General features: G+C 37.8%; 1 protein-coding gene across 2 annotated transcripts in view; it reads left to right on the top strand.

Moving 5' to 3' along the window:
* bbs9 (Bardet-Biedl syndrome 9) overlaps window positions 1–17,876 on the top strand; it is a 212,420-nt gene that overhangs the window by 28,453 nt on the left and 166,091 nt on the right. For both annotated transcript variants that reach the window (XM_015372902.1, XM_015372077.1), the window contains exons 10-13: window positions 1,572–1,753; window positions 3,706–3,782; window positions 3,885–3,938; window positions 4,980–5,082. In XM_015372902.1, the coding sequence (XP_015228388.1) occupies window positions 1,572–1,753; window positions 3,706–3,782; window positions 3,885–3,938; window positions 4,980–5,082 (416 nt within the window). The remainder of the gene's footprint in view (window positions 1–1,571; window positions 1,754–3,705; window positions 3,783–3,884; window positions 3,939–4,979; window positions 5,083–17,876) is intronic.

Genomic DNA, 17,876 nt, shown 5'->3' with positions numbered 1-17,876 from the left:
GAAAATACAGCAAAGTCGCTCTTTGCCATTGAACAAAGGAGCAGCAGAAGCATCAGACGCATCTGGACACTTTACTGGATGCGATTCAGGAGCGTAATGATGCTCTTGAGGCATGTGTGACTTTTTTGCTGCTGAAATTGCATTCCGTGTGAACGAAGCATTAGCTACCTGCCAAAAACAAGGTCAAATATACATATTTCAAGTCAAATAAACTATCTTAAATGTATTTTTTTGCGGTTTCGACCTCAATGAGTCAGAGCTGTTTTAGCAGGAAAAGAAGAACAAATAACATTAGACAGGTAATCATTATGTTAGACCTGGTAGGTGTATGTCACTAAGCTTTTTCTGAATTTAGCCAGACAAATGGTGCATTCACAGCAAAATAAAAGTAGGATTTTTCCATGTCAATGTTTTAAATAAGCGGGAACGTGCTCGACCTGTTGAACACTGATGAGAGCCAGTCAGAGGAAGGTTGTCTGGTTTTGATCTCTGTGCGAATAATTCCCACATCTCTAAAATATCTGAGCTAGAGCACATTTATTATTGACTTTTTAAAGGTCATACATAAACTGACAATGACCTATGATAGTGTGACTTCTGTAAATAAAATAATCAGTCTTCCGCAATAAAAAAAGAGTCTTTCTTTATGTTATTCTAAAGTTTTAACCGAGTCTGAACAACTCTGAGCAGACAGTGACGATTTTTCACAGAGCTGAATCAAACTAGAACGGGAGCGGAATGGGGCAACGGGTCAGATCCAATACTGAAACCGTTTTATTTGCAGATCATAGTGCTGATTCTGCAAGTCTGCTTTGCCTGTTTGAAGGCACACAGTGGCTTGGCACCAAGCCAACAGTCTTTTTGAGTCATCAACATAATGAGGGCGACTTCTTTGTAGCATAATCTGTAAAAAATTCCTGTAATCTTTTCAGCATAACAAACTTTCTGCTGACAAATGGCCTGGATTTAAGCAGTTGTCTTTTTCCTGGTCATCAGTCCGTTCATGCATGATGTAAACTTATTGTCATACAAGTAGCAAAATCGATATTTTATAAGCAGGTTTTGTGTAAACTGCATTGCTTTTGTTTTAGTTAATAGTAATAAAATAGTAATACAATTCAGTAATAGTGAATTTTCTGTGTTTCTGCAAGGGTTTGTCTTTCCACTGTAAATGTCACCTTGTCAATGTGTGCACGTGTGGGAGTGTGTTTTTTACCACAGCAGTTAAAGGGAAAGTTTCATGCTCACTCAGACACCCTCCTGTGTAGCTCTGGAGCCGGCTGTCTCATGTGGGCATTTGTGTGTGGATGAATGTGATGCCGCCTCACTGAACTAGAACAGAAATCACGCACACGCAAACACATCTGCAGCAAGTTATCACACAGTTAGAACATTATTGCATCACTCAGCATTTCTTCATGCTCTCCTCTATTTCCACTTAAAAACCAGCACTGGGCTTCGCCTGCTGCTGTCCTGAAGGACTAGTGCTAAACTACAAAGACGATGTGAAGAAAGGGGTCTCAACAGATGGCAGTTGTTACAGTGTTAACCCTTTCTTCTTCATTCCTCAGGGAGCTGAAAGGAGCTGTGGTCAGTTTGAGTTCAGACGGTCATCTTTTGAGCTCTTACATGGGTACAGACCCCTCCTTTTTTTCAACTCCTAAAGTGGATGCCAGAGAAGCTGATTATGAGCAGGTCGATGCTGAGATGAAGAAGCTGCAGAAGCTCATCAGAGAGGCCACAAGGACTCAAGGTGAGCTGATGATAAAAAAAAGCTCTACAATGGTCTCAATTAGAAAGCACTTCCTGAAATAAGACAAACTCTCACAAAACAGTAGATTCTTCTTAAGTTTATATTCACCAACGGCCTGATCTTCAAAAGATTTGCATGTATTAAAAAAAAACGTGCAAACATGATATTGTGCAAAGCTAGTACTCGTACTCGTTGTCTCCCGCTTTATCCGGAACCGGGTCGCGGGGGCAGCAGACTAAGCAGAGACTCCCAGGGAGCCTCCTCCTCTCGATGTGGAGGAGAACTGGCTCTACACTGAGCCTCTCCCGAATGACCGAGCTCTTCACCCTATCTCTAAGGGAGAGCCCAGCCACCCTGCGGAGAAAGCTCATTTCAGCCGCTTGTATCCGGGATCTCGTTCTTTCGGTCATGATCCAGATTTCATGACCATAGGTGAGGGTAGGAAGGAACGTAGACCGACCGGTAAATTGAGAGCTTTGCCTTTTCACTCAGCTCTCTCTTCACCACGACAGACCGGTGCATTATTGCAGCAGCCGCACCGATCCGTCTATCGATCTCCCACTCCATTCTTCCCTCACTTGTGAACAGAACCCCAAGATACTTGAACTCCTGCACTTGACGCAGGGGCTCTCCTCCAACCTGAAGGGGACAAGCCACCTTTTTCCGGTCGAGAACCATGGCCTCGGAATTGGAGGAGCTGATTCTCATCCCTGCCGCTTCACATTAGGCTGCGAACCGCCCCAGCGCACGCTGTAGGTCTTGGCAGGAGGGAGCCAGCAGAACTACGTCATCCGTAAAAAGCAGGGACGAGATCCGCTGGTCCCCAAACCAGACCCCCTCCAGTCCTTGGCTGCGCCTAGAAATCCTGTCCAAAATAGTACCTGTGCTCTATTTATTTTGTTGAACTTGATCATTATGCACAACTGATACTGATCAGTAGAACATACAAAAGATGAGAACAGAATATGCAAATGTAATTCCTAACCCGGCAAACAGATTTTAGGATCACTTTTCATGTCTCTATCTGAAATGTCTGCTTTTTTGTGACAGAAAGGTACAATAACCAACAATACAAAGAGTCTCTATAATTATGAACATAGTTTTCAAAAAGAAAAATAGTAGTAGAAGGGAGAAAGACCTTTGCGTAGATTGATGGAGCCGGGAGCAAACGCATATCCTCATTTAAATAGGGTCGGAACCACCTTTGCTCCTGTTATCTTTCATCCATACAGTACAATATTTGTAGCTGATCTGCACATTGACCACCTATAGGAAATGCACTGATTTTTACAGCATCTTGAGCTCCTTATTTTACATTTTTTGAAGGGCATACCTTGCACTGCAAAAAATGTATCATTATTTCTTAAAATAAGTGCATTTATTCTTAAAATGAATTGGTAAGATATTTTGCCAATGGAAGAAAATAATTTACATTTAAAGTAAAATAAACAACTGCATTTTATTATTTCAATTGCATATTATCTAACCTTATTATTTTAAGATTAAAAATACTCATTCTATTGGCAAATCATCTTATTTACCTCCTCAAATTCAGTGTTACTACATTTAATTTAAGAGATTTTGACTTATTTCTAGATTATTTTTGCAGTGTAGGAGTACTGTGTCTTTTAAACCAGTTGTTTTTTATTGAGTATGCCCAGAGTAAAAATGAGGTTTTCCTGTACTGCTCTTCTAAGACACTTAGATTTTCAGTAGGATAGGGTTTGAAGTTTATAATTTTTATTGTTATGTCATAAAAATGGAGAAAAAGAAAAGGTAAGTAGAAAAGTCTTTTTTTTTTTCACTCCTTACTGACCCAAATCTGAAACAGTTGAGAAAAAAAAGTTTGATTCAGATTAAAGCTCCAATGTTCTCTGTCAGTACCTTGCATTTTCTCAGCGTACAGAGAAACATCCTATTTTAGTGTATAAAATAAATGTCTTTCATCTTAGATATTCTGCCTAAATCTGATGCTCTGGAGGACCTGTCTGTCAAGGCCATTGTGTTTCCCTCCCTGGATGCATCATCAGTAAATAAACTCATATGTTTTTTTATGCGCACATTAATCTACGTATGTAAACATGAAGACATAAATACAGAATATTCAATCTCTTAATTATTTTCTTAACAGCAAGCTCTAATCCAAGATATGGATGGTCTTCCAGTTCCTTCAGTTACTGTTCAGGTAAATTATTTAATTTTTTCTCTCTCTCTTTTATAAAGTGTTATAAAGTAAAAGCATTCACCCTTTTTAGTTCTGGTAGAAAATAATTATAAATAAAAATATATTCTTTCCATTATTTCTTTAGCCTGTTTAGTTCTTTAGTATTTGCTTATTATTCTGTGCAAAATTTTGCAATGATTTAGTAGTTTTCATTTTCAGCTATTATAATGTAGATTTGATTCTTGTTTGGGATCATTGTCTTTTTAATTATATATCCTCTTTTTTGCTAAGCTTTTCTTCTCTGATGGATGATTTCACATTTGACTCTAGTATACTTTAGTTTAATATTAAGAAGGTTTTACGGCCTACTCATTATAAGGGGAAAGGTGCCCTGGCTCCAAAACGAACCCAAATAATAAGCCTGAAATGTTGGTGTGGGTTTGTTGTGTTTTTTTTGGGATGCATGGTGCTGTACATCATGGCCAAACATCCAAATCCTTATTTTTTAAGCCCTGGGATTCATTCAGATGCAGCCTAACCTGTGATACCCAGTTGTGTTTTTCCTTTGGTTTCACTGTCAAAGTAGAGACCATATTTTGAATTTGTTTTTAAGCATAACTTCTGATCTCAACATCTTTTTTTGTGAGAACATGATGCACGTGGCTACGGCTGTGCCTGAAGAAATGGAACACCCCAGATAGAAATAAAAAAAAGGAAAAAAAAAACTTAAAAAAAGTCAAACATCTGGAATCTTTTCTCTTGGATTTATGATCTTTTTTGAAACAGGGAATCTATCTTCATGCTTTTCAAACACGCTTCCTTGATATACACAAATGTTATAAATATAATGACAGCAGTCAAAACCATGCCAGAAACAAAAGTCTATGATGAAATACAGTGAAGTTGGAGGATTTATTAATCAATTGCAATCTAATCACAGTAGCGTAGTGATTTGTTTTTATTGGGAGTATAAGATGCCGCCACCCTGAAGGCATCCTAATAAAGGATGATGATGAGACATGTCCTTCCTCTGGGTTGACATGTTTACCATAATCTCTGCAGGTGAAGGTAAAGGCCAGCTCTGTTCTACAGTCTGCTAAGCTGTCCATCTGTGTCCAGCCTCCTTTGGCTGTCACTCAAGACCAGTTTGTTTTGGAACCAATGGGTAGGTATCCATCTCCTCCTATTTTGCATGTTTGCACATGTGTGATTTATGATTAAATATTTGTTTAGGTTACTTACTCAAACAGATGTATGATGACTGGTTTGTTCCTGATTTTTAAAATTATTTTTTAGTTTTTTTGCTCAAATCTTCTTTATCAGATTGACATTACTCGTTATTGTTGCCTGTAAAGCTCTTTCAAACAGTGTGGATTTACTTAAACTATAAAGAACTAAAGGAATACTTACTTTTATTTTTTTAAGGGAAATACAGCAAAGCTTTATGCATCTGTTTTTGTGTGAGATCTTTTTTCATCTGTCATCAATCACCTTTACTCTTCCTTTACTCTCTAAGGCTCTGATTGACGTGTTTTATGTGTTGAACACCTCGTCCTACTTTCACGCTCCACTCCACAGACAGCAGTTTGTGGGAATGAGAGGAGTGTGCTAGCTTTTTATTTGTCTGGTTCTTATCAGTCTTTGCACCGTGTCCTCCACTGCTGGTCTTTTTGCGGACCGAGCTCTTGTTGAACTGAATCACCCAGAAACCTTTTAACTCTAAACACCGGTTCACTGTCGGCTCATTAAAACAACATTAGGCTTTACGAAATGAAGTGATTGCAGTTTTTCTCATTGGCAGGATGTTTTATTTGCTCACTGTTTGCCTTTGTAATCATAGGAGCTGATATTTATATCAAGCTTTGTAAACCTTTTGGGAAAAATCAACCAGCACTGCTACAAACGTTTTTTAGGATATTTTTTATCCTGGTTTATTTCCTAGGTTTTTTTTCTCATATGCTGCTTATCTTTTTAATCTAGCATATAATTCTTTTAATATCATGTTTAGGAGAGATTTTTTATTTTTTTGCAACACTGGGTTATTTAAATTTGGATTTTCAGCTTACACTTGGACAGGCTCTTGATTTTTGGCCTTAATACCGTTTCTTTCTTTGTCATCTTCGGTGGTTCTATTTCCAACTGAGTCAACATTCTTGAAATATTCAATATATTCAAAGTCTTTAATTAGCAATGCAGCATATGCATGTAAACAGTGATCATTCTGCACAACTTTCCTGCTCCATATTTGAAGGATTTTTATTATTCTGACTTTTGCACTTTTTTACCACTCTTTTATCAATCTTACCCTGTGGGAAATGGATAACTCCCAAATCCTCCCTACGCATTACTAGGAATGTTGGAAGATGTTGCACTTGGAGGATGTTTCAGTCTTTGTTCAGGGCAATGTTCTTGCCTAAACTGTGAGTAAGCCCAAACTTTGGAAGAGGAGCCAACTCCACACACAAATCACAACGCTTCACTTTTTCCACCTTAAAGTAGCTCATTTTAATGCTCACCTTTTCTTGTCCAGACAAATTATTGGCAGTAAAAAATCACTTTGTGTAAATGTGTAAATCTTCTGTAGTCAAAACCAGTGGCGGCTGGTTGAGTTTTTTCCTGGGGGGGCTATAAATCCAAAATAGACGTACACCAAAAACCAATCAAATATATACTAAGTTATCACACCAGTATATTTGTATGAATGGCAACAACAAAAAACATTATAGAAACACTTTATTTAAAAAAAAAACAATATATTTTCATGTACAGGGTTACTTTTTCTACACAAATCTTGACCTTCTGAGGCTTTGTGAAGGCAAATCTGTGCTTTGCATGATCCAATATTGTGTCTCAAATCTAATAAAATAATTTACCAGTTTAATAATGGAGAAGCTATTAGTCACCTTTTTTTTTTGATTATATAAAAAAAATATTTTTTTTTCTGAGAATATGTTTATTTAAGAGCAACTATGCAAATTAACAAAAGCCTAGAAAAAGTACACTATATTATATTATTTTCCATGTGAATCCCAGATTATTTATTCTTCTTTGCCTTTTCTAAAAAGTGCTTTAAATCAGTCCTACCTGTCTTTATCCATGCTGGGTCAGATCCTGACGTTTGAAAAAGGAGGCAGGAAGTCAAGACAGCAGAAAAAAGCGTTAGCCTTGCTGCATGCAGTTAGCCAAGCCAATTTTGATGTTTGGCCGATCAGGTCCAAACCGTGTCACCTCCAGGTTCTCTTGGTAAAGTTTGCTTCCCTTCCGCGACTCAGCCTGTCGATCATCCGCACTACAACTATGACAACAGTTCCTGTCACCTTAGTGTGTATCTTTGGTGCGCCCGGAGCTCACCTATACATCCGTATCGCAGACAAACTACTTTGCATGTTCAACTTTTAACAAGAGTTAATGAGCAAACATTTTTGTGCCCTTAGGGTGGAAATTCGTCACCAATCCGACGAAAAAATGAAACGGCTTTACTCACAATTAAAGATCAAATATTTATCTTGCACATCTAAATTATGTATATATCAATATATTTAGAAATATTTAAATTTTATTATATTTTTATGATTTAATCAAGGTCATTGGGTGGGTGGGGCAGCGCCCTAGCGCCCTCTATTGGCAACAACTTCCTGTTTTTTATTGATTTTTTTTCTTGTTCTTGGTCTGAAGTGGCTCTTTTATTTCAAAAGACTTGTACCAAAGTATTTCTGCACTGACCATCCAAGTGCACCAATACTCAGCCGCTACCATTTGAATGTTAGCTCTGCACTGGTGGCTATTTCCATCAGTGATGTCCTGAAAAGTCCCGGTGAATCCTGGAAACTGTTGGACATCCCAAAGCACACCGTGTTTTCGCACTTTTAAGCACACTGGGTTATAAGGCATACTACAAATTAATAGTCTGTTTGCAAACTATTTTCATATATATTTTATATATTTGCATATTTTTATATATGATTTATACAAAAGCTAACTAACCTTTATTTTACCCAACAATTACAGATAAAACGCTCGTTTTTGCTGTTAATTCATTTTTAGGAGTAAAATTATTCAAATTCTTTTTCTTTATTTTCTTTTTTTTATATGACTGCTGAAATGAAGTTGGCCCTCAGCACCATGACAAATACAGGGAAGTTGTGTTGTGTACTTGTGTTTTTTAGAATGAAAACTGCCATCTTTTCATTATATATTTACTTAAATACATGTTAAAAAACTACACCAAGCTAGAGCTGATATTGTATTCAGATGCATCAAACTCCAGAACTCAGCTATCAATATATTATATCAACACTCTTTACAAAATTGGAAAAAACAGAAAGCTTTGTTTTGAATTTTTGCTCCTGCTTTATTCACACATTTCTAATTCTTGGAGTAATTAAGTTGAAAATTATTTTCCTGGCAGAACAGTAAAAAACCTAAATACAAAGAATAATTTTTCCATGGAGAGAAGATATGTCATATGTGATGACATACTGGTGCTCTGTGTGTCAGGAGGTTTTGTTGTCTTTTAAAACAAATGTACACTAGTGGCTCCTCCTAGGGAATAATAAACCGAATGTAGCAACTCCCTAAAATAGGGAAAAATGCAGCCAAGCATGAATAATCTCCTCCAGGCTTGGTTTGTACAAACATCCCAACCACAGCAGATTTATCTGGTCTGAGTTATTGAATTAAATAGTGTTACCTTATCAATCTTAAGCGGGTCTCTTTTAATCTGCAGAATTTTCAAAATGAAAGCATAAATCTCACTAAAGATTATGAGGTCAAGTGTCAAATGAAAGTCCACAGGCTATACTAATACAGAGGGAATCGTGTTGGCAGTTATTTTCTGAAGCCATGTACTCTGTTATAAAAAGCCAGATTACTAACAGAAAATCCCCTTTTATTGTACTTCCAACGCTGCTCCTGACGTTTGCCGAAAACCACCATCCATCACGGAGGAGTAGACACCAAGCTCTTTGAGAAGGACCAGAGTGGATCGTAGATTTATGATTTCAAGATGTGAGAAGGCTTGGCATGCGGTTAGAGGAACATCCATTCATTCTGCGAGCTGACTCAAACTGACCACTGCTTACCTATGATTCATGATCCATATATTCAGAAATGTAAAACGGTTTACCACAGCATTCTTATCCAGGCCTATACTGTACATGACCTTTGCACATGTTAATGATACATTCCCCACAAGTCTTAGCCTTGTTTCCATTGAAAAGCTTAAAAACATTTTATTTAAATAATGAAAATCCTCTGAAATTCATGTTTAATAATTTTTTCAAGAAAACGAGGTGGAATTCATTTGGACTTATTTCATACCCCTTTTTTCTCTCTGAGGGAGACATCCAAAATGGCTGTCTCAGCCACACCAGCTGACTCCTCTCAGTATAGAGAAGACGTTGCACCACTCCGAGCCTCTCGTGGATGGCAGAGCTCCCCGCCCTATCTCTGAGGGAATGCCATGCCATATTGTAAAGAAAGCTAATTTTAGCAGCTTGTATCCAGGATTTCTTTCTTTTGGTCATGATCCAGATTCCATGATTATAGGTGAGGGTAGGAATGTAGACCAACCAGTAAATGGAGAGATCTGCTTCTTGGCTTACCTCTCTCTTTACCATAACAGACTGGTGCAACATCTGCATGATAGTGGCATTGCTGATCTCCTACTCCATTATCCCCCGACCAGTGAACAGGACCCCAAGATACCTCAGGCATTACCTCTCTTTGACCTGAAGAGGGCAAGCCTCCATTTTTCAACCAAGAACCGTGGCCTCAGACCTGGAGATACAGATCTTCATCTCATCTACTTCACACTCAATCCCCTGTGTATGCTATGGGTATCACAGGAGGGAGGGGGAAAAACACATCATCTGCAAAATGAAGGAGGAAATCCGCTGGGCATTAAACAGGACCCCGTCCAGGGGTTGGCTCGGTTTAAAAACCAGTGAAGGAGGATAGCCTTGCTGCAGTCCAGCATGCACTTGGGACATGTCTGACTTATTACCGACGATGCATACCGAACTCCTGCTCGTCTTGTACTTAAGAAAGGGCCGACGACTATAAAGTCCCCCCCCCCCATAGAGCACCATGACGAACACGGTCCAATGCCTTATATAATAGATAATGCTGATGAAGATTCTCAGTCATCCAGGTCATAGTCATTCTGTAAAAGTTAATGCAAATTGAAACCGGTTCCCATTTGCATGTTTCCAAGCAATACAAGGCCTTGTCTATATAGAGACTCAAACTCACTGTGGATCCAGACGTTTGAATTGAGAAAGCTTCCTGGAGAGGTAGCGAAACGTCTTCAAATCTTGGAAACCAAGTCCAGTGGATTTTTTTTTTACTTTTACGGAATAATAGATAATAATATTATCTTTACAAAACAAGAAACAACCGTAACCAATAAAGATTAAAAGAAAAAAATACAAAAACTGACAAACGGCAGCTCGTATAGAAAATAGTGCCCCCTTCATTTCCAGCAAGGTAGCATTTCTAAATACGGGATGGGTCTGCCATGTGGTCAGCCTCCACCCCTTTCTGCATCCTGCAGCAAGCTCCTTCTCAAAGTGTCCTCAGCCAAGGTCAGGAGTTCCTTGCTTTCAATAAAAACAGTACTGGTGAAATTCTGCTTCCCCCTGGAGGTGGTGGATTGTTTGCTGGAATCACTTTTAAGCTGACCGTTAGTCTTTTTCCAGACCCTAGTTTTTGCTCCTGCAAAAACACCAAGGCAGCAGCCTACTTGGCCTCAAAGTACCAGTTTGCTTCTTCGGGAGTCCAAAATTCCCACCAATAGGACTCCATTATTAAATAACTTGTTTTGTCCTGTATATATTTCCATCGCCAAATTCTTGTTCAACAATAGACATATTGCAAATATCAGAATTGTTTCCATCATATTCCTTGTAAAAAGAAAAGCTGCATGCATTAATCTTGATCAACTTCATAAATTGTGTTTTTGTTCCATAACTAAACACTCTCCATATATGCAGGATGCTTACCATATGGGGACGTAGAAACCCAATTAGTGACAGAAAAATTGTACTGAGTAAGTGGATGTTTTTGATGTTAAACCTCCAGAAATATAATTTTGGTTTCTTTGTGACAGTAAACAATTACATATATCCCAGAAAAACTCTAACCAAGTCAAAAGTAAATTCCCTGAATAACATTCCACAGGGGGAAAAAACTGCTGGATGTTTTTGGTTTGTTTAGCTCCTCTAAGCTTTTTTCTTTGGCACCAGCTCTTCACGTTTCAGTGTTTATGTGAAAGATCAGAGGCTTTTAGTCATTACGCTGTCACATTTACACCACCAAAGAGATGCTTTGTTTATATGGGTTTAGGTAGCATTCAAGCTGGTCAAACCCAGAAGCCTCTGTGAAGCACACATTCAAGAAAGAACAATTACGCACTCACAGGGATATCAGATTTTTTGCACATACTTATGCATGGCTGCTTAAATGCATTCACATGGCACGGGTCACTATAGCAGGCTGTAAAATTGTAGACACTCTCAGAAGAAGACAGTTTGTGTGACGCTTTTCAGACAAAAAACAGGTAAAAACTGCAGCAGCCAGTTAAAATCCACCCAAACTACTACAACTTGTAAAAATAGTTTTCTGGTTTATAGAAGCTATTTAAATGTTTCTGGTTAATGGGGGTCATAGATGTTATGTATGCACACAAATACACAAGTAAGTGTAACATCAAAGAGTGTGGCCGTTTCTAAATTCACAAGTACGCGAGTACGGACTGTTGTCCTCGCCAATTAGGTTTTTGAGAAAAACACAGGAAAGTATGGAGTTGGGGAGAACGGGAGCATGCAGCATAAATAGGGGTCAATTGGAACAGAAGCGTACTTGTGATGTCACCAAATGCTTGAGTCGTCTGGAGCTGTATTTCACCTCCTGTTATTAATAGTCCCTAGATAATAATAAATTCTTCCTTTTTTAATTCAGTGGGGGGATATAATTAACACAGTCAGATAAGCACAAATACAATTAACATTTTGCCAAGTAAAACAAAAAAATCGCCATCAGAGCCAGCCAGTGGGCTGCTGCAGATGGGCTAAAGTTAACCCTGGCTGCGTTAAGCCTCGGAGGTCCGCTAGTTGCCTTGGTCCTCTCAACATCGGAACTTTTTTTTTTTTAAATTATGTACTAAATCAGTAAATGGGACGTTAAGCTTAAAAGTATAATGGTCTCACCTCAAATGATGTAAAAATATGCTTTTATAGAACAATGGCAACAGAAAAGAGAACTTATAACTTAATACTCTGAGCTATGTGAGCGCTCCATTGAAAGCTTTTTAGGGTGACAGTGGCGTTGGATGTAGGAGTTTGTCCTCAAATCGAAGGATTGACGGTTCAAGCCCCGACTCTGACTTTCAGTGTCGTTGTGTCCTTGGGCAAGACACTTCACCTGCATTGTCTTGCCACCATCAGTGTGTGTGTGCGTGAATGGGTGAATGAATGTAGTGTAAAGCGCTTTGGTCAAGTCTCCTCCTTTTAGGATCCATGTTTCAGAAGCTATGGATTTTATAGTGGATTTCACACTTTCTATATTTTTTTTCTCTGTAATAGGTTCCCACTTACGCCTCTTCTCTCTCTAATGAGTTCATTGTTTACAACCCGCTTCCTCCGTGTGTCACACCACCCACCCTCTGGCTTCAGGCGGTTTCACCTTTGCATTCAACTTTTCTGTGTGGATACCTTGTTGGGTTTTGTGTTTTTATAGCCATATGTCTCTGCAAACAGAGCTACTTTACCTTTGAATTAAGTAAATAGTAATATATCCTTAAGACCAGGGTTGCAGAATATTAGGATACTGAATTATAATGTTAATGGATCTAACACTCTGTGACATGATCTCTTGATATTTTATTGTTTTTAATTACAGTTGTTGATTAAAGAAAAAGCAATTTAGTTTCTTCAAACTTCTGAAATACTTACCAGAAGTAAAAGATAACTTATGATACTGTTGTTTGCTGGCTGGGTTAATTTGATCAAACTGAATCTAAAAACCTTTTGGTGCTCATTTCTCTTTGAATTACGTTCTGCTAGTCACCAGGCAGCAAAGTATTGGGGACAAAGTAATGGATGTTATTTGAAAATCTGTTTGCAATTTGGAGAAACACCAGCAAGCAACAAGCTGTAAGAATAACAGTGCTGCCGTGACACCTTCTCAGTCTGGTTTTCATTAGTTTTTCTTTCACACTCTCTCTTTCTCTTAGTTGATCGGTTTCTGTTTCCAGGAATGTGATGTCTTGATCTAGATTTTTTTTTCCAAACATATAAACACTCTCCCTGCATGAGTAAACACAAGGCTCAGTTAAACTCTGTTTCTGTCCTTTTACAACAGCTGTTGGCCGTGCGTCAACATACTTTACCCGCATGTTTCTGATTCCCCAGCTCATTATGAGTCCATGTGTTTGGAAATGTTCATTGTAGGTGAGGATATGAGATTTGACCAAATGCACACAACAAAAAAGGTAAAACTTCAGCGATGCACGGGGGAGCACAACAGCCATGCATGGAGCGATATGTGTTAGTTGTAGGGGAAGTAGCGCCCTCTGACTTTTATTGTTATTCCAGTTTTTATTCGTCTCAGATGGCAGCTCAATCCCCTGTTCAACACACTGCCTCCTTTGTTCCGTCCCTCATTCCCACTCTTAAGTCCTGCTCTCTCCCTCTCTTCACTCCTTTTCTCACCATTTCATTTCATCTTTTCCTTTTACAGATTTTTTCTTACATTTGTTATTCCTTCTAAAATGTCTGTATTTTGTTGTCCGTTGTTTCTTTCATCTTTATCTTCCTGTATTTCCTTCTTACAACAATACAATTCTCTTTCTTTTCTTGAAAGTATGATGGTCCAAGTTTTAATTCAAGTATTGACATTGACTTAATATATGAAGGTTCTATTGAAGGGTCTTCATGTATTTTTAAATATAAATACATAATATTATCTGTAATTAATGACATATGTCTAACAAGCCTTTAAAGAAAACTGTAAACATCTTAAAAAAACAACCTTTTGTTAAGTTTTATTTGTTCATTTAGTTTTTTTTTTTTATTGCATGTTTAAAAAAAACAAAAACTTAAATAAAGTATTAAAGTTATTGACCGCATTGCATTAAATATATAAAGGAAAAACATGTTTAAGTTATAATTTACTATTTTAGTAAGTATTTTTGGAACTTTTAAATGTTATTCCATAACTTCTGCTTTCTTGATGTTTACATATGAAGCAAAAAGGAAGCCCATTATACTATGCCAGCGTTCAAAATGGGAATAAAAAGCGAACACACTGTTTTAGTTAGGAAGTTATATGTCGATCTTTATGAGTTTCATAAGAAAATAGCTGCTCACCTGTGACCAGTAAAGCCCACTGTGGACTAAGGTGGATCACATTACAGCACACACTGAGGAGGATGGTAGAAGTTAACAGTAAAATATCGGCAGCAAAGACTAGCATCTCTGCAGTCTCTATAGTGGCCTTTAATTTAGACGACTTTTTCCACATCTTTATTCAATGTACATATAACTCTGAAGGGGATTGTATTTCTCCAAACATCCTTAACATCCTTCTGTCGTTTATTGTCACTACAAATTCATCCATTCTGCTCTGTTATCCAGTTTACAGTAGCTTCATCCTTATGTGCAAGTATTCCACATTTATCGAGGCCCTTTCCGTCATTTGAAATATGTAGAACGAAGCCTTGAATTTTGAAAAGAGACGTTTTCAGACAGGTCGCTGTTATAAATGGGTTTACGATTTTCAAAAAAAAGCGTGTGAGAACCTACACCATGACCTGACCCAATAATGACCTACAAAGATCATGAGGTCATCGTTCACTACCTCACACATAGATCATACCAGCATGCATTAACTCGACCATAGGAGCTGAAATATTATCTTTAATATTTGTTTCCCTTCCATATTTTTTTATTTCGATAAGATCTAGATATGCTGATAATTTGGTAGAGAAACACACATGTAGCTCTTTCTCCGTGGGTGGTATTGATCGCCATCTTTACCCCTCATTGCCTCTCACCTTTTCATCTAACCCAGTCATCTGTTTAACCCGATCCATCAAGATCTTTAAGCTGAATACTGACACAAAGAGAGCTGCTCCTTGCATGATCACATAACTGAACTCTGAAAAAGTAGCAGGATGAATCTTAGTGACCATGAAGCACCGTTAGAATAGAAACTACAGCAATGGGCAACAATTTTGCATAAAGATCAACAGGTTTCAGCACCAGTGCCAGACAAACATGTTCCTTTTTTGTTTTCTTGTTGCAGGCAGATTTGCTTAGAAAGTCATATTCTAATGATTAGGGAAAGCAGCTTCTTTCTGTTTATGATAACTGCACATAACAAGTAGGCATTCATTTAAAAATAGATATATTGCTTATTTTTAAACTTTTTTTTTTTTACCAGCATGTCAAATTAAATCGTTTTAAGACTTATTAGTATTTAATCCCTTAAGTATGCATAAAGAAACGAGTAAAAAATGGACGAAGGGCAGGCTCACAAATTTAAAAAAGAGGAAGATTCCTGAGGCAATCCACTGGAAGACAAAGATGTTGAAGCGATAAACAAATGGCAAAAGCAAAAAGTTTATTAAGGTGGAAAAAAAGATGATGTAGACAGTTCTGCATAGGAAAATAAAGCTACAGTAGTAGAGGAGGGGATTTCTGTCTACTTCAGGGAGTTTGTTTTTGTTGGATGGGGTGCTAATGGTTTAATGTGCCTGAAAACACTGGGACCAGTCTGAACAGTCTCACCAGGACAGACACAGAAGTCAGTCAGAGTCATTACCTGGTGTTCCCCATTTCTGATGCCCACAGCTCTTGTTCTGGCCTGTTCAAATGTGCTTCACTATATGATTAAGAGCTAAAAAGTAAAAAAAATAGAGAAAGAAAAGGGAGAGGAAGAGGGATTACTTTGTGTCTCCTTTGGTGTTGTTTGTTGGTCTTAACAGGACTGAGAACACTTAAAGCACTTAAACCAGTCTGACCAGGGTGACCTCCAGGGCACAGAGGTTAAAAGCCTTCTGTTGACAGACTGACTGACAAGCAGCGAGGGAACGTAGAAGGTAAAAGTAGGCAAGAAGAAGAAGAGGACACACAAAAAGGCTGCTGGAACAAAGGAGGGTGTTTCAGGTTTATAGTAGGAAATTATACATCCAGTCTGAGCTCAATCCGTCATCAGGTTTACGGCATTTCTTGGTTTTGTTGTTTGTGAAATATTTTTTTCATAATTATTTACAAAGTGAAAGATAAGCTCTTTATACCATATATGATATATGTAATTTTTCTTTAATTTTTTTACCAAGGATGTCCCAGTTTGAGATTTATATACGATAACTTTTGAGTAAAAATACCTTGATTTCAAATGTTTTTAGTAATTCAACCAAATTATTTAACACTAACAGATAACGTGATTTAAGAGATCTTATTAAAAAAAAGACCATACATTTCTTACACTGTAGGGGGGAAAAAATCCAGTTTAATTATTACACTAATGATTAAACCTAAATACCTTTTTTTTTATCTTCATATCAAGACTTCAACAAAAACTCAGATGTTTTTTGTGTTCAAGAGTGTTATGATCTTGGCCCTGATGTCTGGTCTGATTACCTCTCGTCTGATCCACCTGCTTCAGTCTCTATTTAACCAGCAAAGGGCAGTGAAAGAAGAGGTGGCTGGGGAATCAAAGAGTATGAGGAAGCTTTTATTGTTTGAATTTACTTCTTAGATTTATCTCCTCTCAGCCTTTTACCTACTCTTGACCTGCCGGCCGTCCCTAGAAGGCCTTATACATTTACTACTCATGCAGTTTTGTGTCCACGCATAGGCAAAATCTTTTAAGTTTTTCACTCTTCCATTTCAAACCTATTAACCTCAGTGATATACAGATTCAGAAACCTTCACACACTCTTGACTCTTAACTTTTGAGACATTGCAGAGACTTTTATGCTTTTCCATTTGGACATATGCACATACACTCAGGATGCAGTCACCTGTAACAGACTGGGCCCAAAAACATCACGCCCCATTTCACCAACATACCGCCCTGTGTGTGAGTGTGTGTGTGTGTGTCTGACTGCATGGAGCCATTAGCTGTAATATATCCTTTCCTCCCCACCCGTATTTGATCCCTGCTCTTTCTCCCCAGCTCTCTTTTCCCCTCTCCTCTCTGTTGGTTTTCAGGCATTTTAAAGGAAGCTACAAGTCATCACCCATCTCTCATGGTACATATAATTTCAGTCTTGGGTTCACCCTCATATATTTACACACACACACCTACAGGATAAAGTTCCTGTTAAAGCTTTTATTTGATGTCTTCACCTCGCATGGGGATGTTGAACATAAGCAGGGCCTTAGCACTGTGTGTGCATTAAATAATCTTGTTAGTGTCGGGCTTTCAGCATTCAGTTCTGTCACCATATTGAAAAATCAGTATTTAAAGAGTGTTTCTGTTTGTTTGTGCATGTTTGGTTGATTAACCTGCTTTATTCTTTTATTATGAAAAAGCTGATTTAAAATCTGTAGTACTTGATTTCTGATGGACTCTTAGTGAGGAAAATAAAATCACAACGTCTTCATCTGAATCTGGTTGAGATATTGTGACAATAGGCTGTTCAAGTTTGTTTAGTAGGAGTGAAATACAACCTTTCTGCAAAGATGACTTTCTTGTAGTTCTTACTGATGGCAGTCAGTGCCTCTAAGTCAGGGGTCTGCAACCTTTCATATTCAAAGAGCCGTTTTGACCAGAGTTCGACCAAGTAAAAGTTGTTTAGAGCCGCAAAATATAACATGACTTTTACTAGAAAACCTTTTTTTCTTTTAATCTTATATAGGAAATTAGTTGTTGCCATCTCAAACAATCAAAAATTCATTTATTTTTAATGTTAAAAAATATAATTTACAAGCTAATTAGCGATGCACGATA

Source organism: Cyprinodon variegatus, unplaced genomic scaffold, assembly GCF_000732505.1.
Source record: "Cyprinodon variegatus isolate N-32 unplaced genomic scaffold, C_variegatus-1.0 Scaffold0, whole genome shotgun sequence".
NCBI lineage: Eukaryota > Metazoa > Chordata > Actinopteri > Cyprinodontiformes > Cyprinodontidae > Cyprinodon > Cyprinodon variegatus.
The sequence above is the reverse complement of the archived record's forward strand: the minus strand, read 5'-3'. Positions and strand labels throughout refer to the sequence as shown.